Here is a 7,653-nt window from a genome sequence, read left to right on the forward strand (position 1 = left end):
TTACAAGCTCCACTGTAATGTCATCTGGCTCTGAGGCATTACTAGTTTCAGGGAACTTCAGCCACAACATTCCCAAGCCTGCACTTGATGGGGATGTTCGTCCTCCTACCACCAGGGCCAGACTGTTTGAGAGACATGACACAGTATGGTACAACCGCTCATCTGTAGAGATACAAAACATCACAGTTCACACCGATATTTCTCCCATGAAATTTAGAGAATCATAGAATCATATAGGTTGGAAAAGACCTTCAAGATCATTGAGTTCAGCCATTAGCCTAACACTGCCAACCCCACCACTCAAACATATTCCTCAGCAACACATCTACACGTCTTTTAAATACCTCCAGGGATGGCGACTGCACCACTTCCACGGACAGCCTGTTCTAATGCTTGACAACCCTTTTGGTGAAGAAATTTTTCCTAATATCCAACTTAAACCTCCCCTTCTGCAATCTGAGGCTGTTTCCTCTTCTCCTATCCTGTTCCCTGGGAGAAGAGACAGCCCCCCCTCCTTGCTACCACCTCCTTTCAGGGAGCTGTAGAGAGCAAGAAGGTCTCCCCTCAGCCTCCTCTTCTCCAGGCTGAACACCCCCAGGTCCCTCAGCTGCTCCTCACAAGACTTGTGCTCCAGACCCCTCACCAGCTCCAGTACAGGGGGACGATCACTGGCCTAGTCCTGCTGGCCACACTGTTCCTGATACAGGCCAGGCTGCTATTGGCCTTCTTGGCCACCTGGGCACACTGCTGGCTCACATTCAGGCACTCTCGACCAACACCCCCAGGTCCTTTCCTGCCAGGCAGCTTTCCAGCCACTCTGCCCCAAGCCTGCAGCACTGCACAGGGTTGTTATGACCCAAGTGCAGGACCTGGCACTTAGCATTCAGAACCATCAGATTTCTTTGACTGCCAGCACAATTGCATTGTGACATCACTTTTCCATGAGACATTATTTCGTTGTTAGCACAAAAATGTCTTCCTTAAACTTGACGTCAGTATGGGAACTCACCCCATCTTTTATGAGGATTTTCCTTTTTCACGTAGCCAGCTTTCCAGTAGCCTGCATGCTTAATTAGCACGTGAAAATTTCTCATACGGCAGTGATGTCCATCCTCCTCCCCAAAGCCTCCAGTGGTGAGAATCACGTTGGGTTTTATAAGAACGGAGCGGTGACCGTAACGCCTCAGGCCAGAAATTTCAGAGCGCGTTGCACACACTGCCGCAGTGATACTCCCAGATATCCTGACAGGACTATCATGAGGAGGAACTGTAAGCCAAAGAGAACCAAAAAACTTATGCACAAGCAAGAACCAAGGACTACATTTTAAATGACATATTAAGCAATTCTGTTCAGCTCTTCAAGAAGAAAAAACTGTGAAGCAAGCCGACAGAGCACGCAGACAATCTCACATGCCCTAGAAATCAAGCTGTAATGGTTTGAACTACCACTGTGCCAGCTTTCAACTTCTGCTTACTGCTCCCCAACTCCTGACACAGTTCTGAGACTGCTTTAATGGAGTGGAGGTAAGACTGGCTAAGAGACTATAGTGTCCTAGACTGCTTAGCAAGATAGGAATCACTGCAATAACTTCAAAAGGAGCACCTTTCCGATGAAGATGGTATTTGGCTACTTAAATAGCGAAGAACAGCAGAAAAAGGAAAAATACCTGGCAGTTGGATTTCAGTTTTTTGCTAGATTTTGATCCTGCCCTCATAAAAGCATTGAAATAAAGTTCTAAAGCATGACGAATAATCTTTGTTAATTCCAATTACAATTGGAATTAACACATAAACACAATTAACACATTAACACAATAAATACAATTACAATTAATTCTATTACAAGAGAGTATTTTCCATTATCTAAGTATCTTCTCTCTAAGTTCTATATCCCTTAGTATGAAACAAACTTTCAACACAGGACTCTAGCTCACCTACACATTGTACAAGTTGTTTTCTTCCAATCAGTTTTGAATTTGTGTCTTACTTGTTTTAATCAGCTACCTGATTCTTGTTTTGTAAGAGATGATGAGGTGGAGGAGAAGCAGTTCTCAATCTATTTTTTGTATGCCATACCGAGAAAAATTGCCCATACTGAATGTTGTTTAGTACAATATCCTACTTTCTATTATTTGATGAAGTAAACAATTTCATCTCCTTACGCTTAAATGTCTTTTTACAGATTGATCTTTTTAAGACTGAGGGTTTTTTTCATTACAGAAAATATACTTACCATGCTCTGTCTGGAAGGTTTAGTACTTGCACTCTCTTGAACAGGGACCCAAATCTATTTGAGAGGATAGTTGGGGGCACCTACCGGTTTTTGAGACATACTTTTTGCCATTCCCAGTAGAAAATATCTAAGCATGTATAATTTACCAGACTTAGAAAGCTCTTGATAGCAGTTTTGAGTACAAGAGTCAGCAGCAAAAACCCCCTATTTCTGTCTCTAATGTAAAGTGTCTTCACTGTATTACTGTCAGTTACGCAAATGTCAAATTTATTTTTAACTTAAGGATAGATCCCATGCGTTTAGAAGCCTTTAAGGTTTTAACATAAGGACCAGTGGCAATCACACAGTATATTTAACCTGCACACTCATTTAACTTTGATTTCACTACACATTTTCAGACCTAATCAAGACACAACACAATGGATTCAGCAGCCTTGTTGGCTTAAAGAATGCCATCCTGCCTTTTCCAGCTGTTTTTTCTGCTGCCTAGAATGCAGATTTTGACTTTCAGTTGCAGATAGAACTACTTGTGGAGCTATACTGTGAACAAGACCAGTGATGTGAAACAGGTTAAAAATAACCTTCTGCTTTCCACCCTGAAAAAGGAAGCAAGCAGCCAAAGGCAGGAATTTCTCAGACTGCTACTCCTGCCAAGTCTTTTTGATCATGGAAACATAGTCATGGTCTTGGCTTTTCCCCAGCTGTACCACTTTTCTCTCATCTAAAAAAAGCAACATACAGATTTTAAAGCATTTCAAAAATAAATACTACATGTACAATTCCACACACAGGGGATAACAAAACAAAGCACAAACTTCGTGACATGCTGAGTGCTCTGCTGAACAATACTTTAATAGTGCAGTAAGTGTTAGGTAAAACATAACAACCTTTGGGGAGCTGGAAGGATAGAACGGCTTAAGAGAGCCATGTATGCAGGCAAGTGGGAATAAATTGAAGAGGGAGAGTCTGTGAGATCCCAAAAATAGGAGGAGGAGCAGGGTAGACTGGCATTGCAGCCATGCACTGGAGGGTCTCACGTGAAAACAGAAGGAAGTGCTGTTCAGACTGGAAGGTTCAATAAACTAAAAGAATGAAACTGATCAGAACCACCACAGTCAGAACGTGGCCCTGGCCTTGCTATGGACAGCAGAACCATTGTTAGAAGGATGGATAAAGCTACTCAGATGGCAGTATCCCATCTGATCCTTCCAGGGTTTTACTGTCTCCTAAAATCTCTCAGAGAAGCCTGCATGAGATAATAGAATACTATGAAAACCAGTCAGCATGTACCTGTCATACTGGATAACAATGGAGTCCATGAAGGTTCCATCCCCTTTGACGCAGTCAAGACAAAGTAATGAGAACATTTCAGATGCCATTCCTGTAGCAAGCCAAAAGGAAAAAACAAAAACAATCAATCTCCCTCAAAATCTTAGAACAAGCAGCAGTAGGGATTTCAGAACGTTCAGGGTGATCAAATCAAAGACCAACCTAGCCTAGCACTGTTTCCAACAGTGGCCAAAATCAGAAGACAAGTTGAATCTGAGAAAGAGCAAGTGTGTAAATACCTTCTTCACCCCAACCTTCAAAAATTTACAGCTCAGGGATTTTTCTAAGCAAGAAGCTGTCTTTGTACTGAACAATCCTTGATGGATTTCTCATCCGCAAAGATATCCAGTTGCTCCTAAAGCTCACATAAACTTTTATCATCTGTAACATGCTGTGGTAAGGAGTTCCATAGTTTAATTATATGCTGCATGAAGCTTTTTTTTTTTTTTCTGGAATCAGCTTCCCTTTCTGCTTCCCAGTTCTGATCACAGAAAAGAGGGATTAAGGTTTCTTAAAGGTCAAGGAATATAAGTGATCCCAAAGAAATCACAAATGTTCACAGTGCAACTCGGTCTCTGCTGGCCGATAATACATAAATATGATTTCCACTCTGGCCCTGGAATCACTCAGAGGCAGAAGCACAAGCAAGAGGACTGTACAAAAAGTCAGTAGCAATACTAGAGTCCACCCTGGCTTTTATGGACATTAGGGAATTGAGTATGTTAATTCTCATAGGGTGGGATATATTCAGCCGACTACATGACAAGAAGGCATAAACATGAATCTAAAAGGCACAAGAAACAATATTAGCACTATTAGCCCAACTTCTACCAGAAGCAAAAAGCACCTTTTGAAAAATGATATCAAAAAATTAATGTAAATACTGAAAATGGAAGAATCCACTATTTGTGGATCAAGCTTGTTTCCAGTAAGACCTGGATCTTACTTTCTCTCAAAGGCTAATTGTAGAGCTATCTGTTATCACATATCCTACTTCTATACACATTTATCAGCTTGGACTTGTGTACATGTCAACCTCCTCTATAAGGAAAATGATAAAAAGTCTTTACTTTTCCACTGTATGAGGAATTGCCCTAATCTACAATAATTCTACATTTCCACAGCACTTTGCAAGTCTGCCACCATCCTTCAGTCATCACTTTTGTATTCATGTAGTAGAGCAGATCTTGCATGTTGGCAAAATAAATGCAAGCACATTAAATTGTTTTCACACTGCAGACTGTTAGGTTTCTAGACAGAATTATAAACAGAGAATGACAAAGTTGAAAGGGAAACTTCTAGTAAGTATCCTACAGGATATTTATCTCAAAATTACTCAGTATCTTTGACTTCTCTTCTAGACTTCAAATAGTCGTAAACTTTGCCAGCAGTTAACATAAAAATGGCAAAGAGCAGAGTCGTAGTTAAATTTCACTTCTTAATATAGGAATGGCTGTACAAAGTCAGACCAAAAAATATCTGAAACTAGTAACCTGTATCCAACAATGACAAACATTAATAGCCTACGGAAATGCAATAGAGCAGGACAAGCACATCTACTCCCCCAGGAGTGCTCCCAACCATTTGCAGTCAGGAATCTCACATCAGGTGTATTTTTATATATTCAGTAATCCTCAATAGATTTCTCTTTCACTAAAAGAATTGCCCCTTGAACCCATGCAAACTTTTAGCATCTACAACATCTTTTATACTACCAGCTAGTTTGCTATGCTAAGTCCCTGAGAGACTGCTCACTGAGGAAGGAACAGGAAGCTTTTCTACACCAAAGAGAGTCTTCTTCCAATGACACTTCACATGGAGCTTCCTGTGGGCTCTGCATTAACTAAGTTTTATTCAAGATCCTTTCTGCCTGCATGAACACCTATGCCTCAGCAGCTCTTATACAGAACTGTGACCATAAGAAATTGCAGACACCTTATCATACCAAAGCCAGCTCACTGGTGTTCAGAATAAAGAAGGGTTACCTCATATTCATCAAAAGGCTCCAGAGCCTGCACTCTTCGCTGCTCAACTTCTGGCGTACAACAGGTGAAAAAGTCATTCATATCCACGACGCTGCATTCAGTCCAGCCCTAAAACAGAAATCCCTCAAAATTATTACCTCTGGAAGAATAGAGACTCACTTCCCACAAGAAAATAAAGACCCTAAATTAAACACCTGCATGAGCCTTTAAGACTGTCTAGCTGGAACAACAGCAGCCCAGAATATGGTGAGGATAGGTCTCCTATATGTAAAGCTCATATTGCCTTATATTGCCTATGTAAAGCCATCTTGCCTTAATCCCATACCAGAAAGTAGGCTGCAAGTTGGTTGGAAGGACCTTCAAATGACTAGTCATGCTACTAGAGAAGGCAGTGTCTCAGCCTTGGCCCTGTCTGCTTCAACCCATAACTGACACAGCTCATGACTTCCAAGATTATTTAATGTTACTGTCTTTCCCAGGTAAATCAGGCTTCATTGTGTGCCCTAGAGCTCCAGGTACTTACCTTTTCGAAAAAGCGCCTCTGCTGTGCCTCACAATCAGGGTACTGTGCCAAAGAATTAAGTGCAGAGTTCAGCTGGCTAAAATGCTGCTGCATGACACGTCCAAAGGGGTCCTCTGGGTGCATCTGCTCGTACAGCAGAAAGCACGCCTGAGAGAAATGCTCTGCTGCCCACTGAATCAAGGCATCTGACCTGTCAGGCAGATTGTGCATAAGAAATTAAATGAGGGCCCACCAATCGCATGGCAGAGGCAATATATCTTCCTGCAACACCAAAAAGCATGCCACTAAGGCATCCTGAGAGAGGTAAAACACAAAAGAGAATCCTGTGCTGGGGACTTACGAACATCTCCTCCGCCATCTGTGCAGAGAATTCAGGGGATGAGAAGAACAAAAAAACTCAAAAACACTGGTTCAAGGTTTTTCTTCTTCCTTTTTTTCCTCCCTTTTAGGATGTCCTGTGGACATCAACTATCCCGCCACAATTATGATGTAAGAAGCTGTTTCGGACTTCCACAGAATTCCTGAGGCTTCAGTTATAAGACAGCAGGTCTTCCCAGCCCCAGGTGACATACATACAAAGAAGCTTGTTCTTTTCATTCTACCACCTAGCTAACAGAGAATAACTAAACTGACCTGCTATTTTCCATGTAGGTGAGCACCACCTCTGCCATGAAGAGGGTGGGGATTTCATTGTCCAGTCCTGCTTCTTCCAGCGCTCTCTCCAGCTCAGACAGCTCTGATAAATCCACTCCCAGTAATTTGTAATCCTCTCCAGAAAAGGCAATGACTCCTGGGAGACAAAAATGACACAATCTCACTACAGTGCTCATGCATAGAATCATAGAATCGTTATGGTTGGAAGAGAAATTTAAGATCATTAAGTCCAACCATTAACCTAGCACTGCCAAGTTACCACTAAACCATGTCCCTCAGCACTACAACTACACTCTACCACTTCCCTGGGCAGCCTGTTCCAATGCTTAACCACCCTTTCAGTGAAGAAATTTTTCCTAATATTCAATCTAAACCTCCCCTGCTGCAACTTGAGGCCATTTCCTCTTGTCCCATCACTTGCGACCCGGAAGAAGAGACCGACCCCCGCCTCGCTACCACCTCCTTTCAGGGAGCTGTAGAGAGCGAGAAGGTCTCCCCTCAGCCTCCTCTTCTCCAGGCTGAACACCCCCAGGTCCCTCAGCTGCTCCTCACAGGACTTGTGCTCCAGACCCCTCACCAGCTCCATGGCCCTTCTCTGGACATGCTCCAGCCCTCTCAATGTCTTTCTTGTTGTGAGCGGCCCAAAACTGGACACAGTTTTCGAGGTGGGGCCTCACCAGTGCTGAGTACAGGGGGACGATCACTGGCCTAGTCTTGCTGGCCACACTGTTCCTGATACAGGCCAGGATGCTGTTGGCCTTCTCGACCACCTAAGACCAAAATAAAGAATCCCAGAAACACAGAATGGTCAGGGTTGGAAGGGACCTCTGGAGATCATCTAGTCCAACCCCCCCACCAGAGCAGGGTCACCTACAACAGGTTGCACAGGACAGCGTCCAGGCGGGTTTTGAATGTCTCCAGAGTGGGAG

General features: G+C 42.9%; 1 protein-coding gene across 1 annotated transcript in view; it reads right to left on the reverse strand.

Annotated features, from left to right (window-relative positions):
* The window catches only part of LCMT2 (leucine carboxyl methyltransferase 2), a 22,470-nt gene that overhangs the window by 9,333 nt on the left and 5,484 nt on the right, over window positions 1–7,653 (reverse strand). Inside the window, exons 3-8 of the mRNA XM_009883236.1 lie at window positions 6,704–6,860; window positions 6,071–6,260; window positions 5,548–5,655; window positions 3,524–3,614; window positions 1,010–1,267; window positions 1–162 (exon numbers count right to left, since the gene is read on the reverse strand). The exon at window positions 1–162 is cut by the window's left edge and continues 66 nt beyond it. Coding sequence (XP_009881538.1) covers window positions 1–162; window positions 1,010–1,267; window positions 3,524–3,614; window positions 5,548–5,655; window positions 6,071–6,260; window positions 6,704–6,860 — 966 coding nt within the window. The remainder of the gene's footprint in view (window positions 163–1,009; window positions 1,268–3,523; window positions 3,615–5,547; window positions 5,656–6,070; window positions 6,261–6,703; window positions 6,861–7,653) is intronic.

This window comes from Charadrius vociferus, unplaced genomic scaffold, assembly GCF_000708025.1.
Source record: "Charadrius vociferus isolate BGI_N301 unplaced genomic scaffold, ASM70802v2 scaffold124, whole genome shotgun sequence".
Taxonomy (NCBI): domain Eukaryota; kingdom Metazoa; phylum Chordata; class Aves; order Charadriiformes; family Charadriidae; genus Charadrius; species Charadrius vociferus.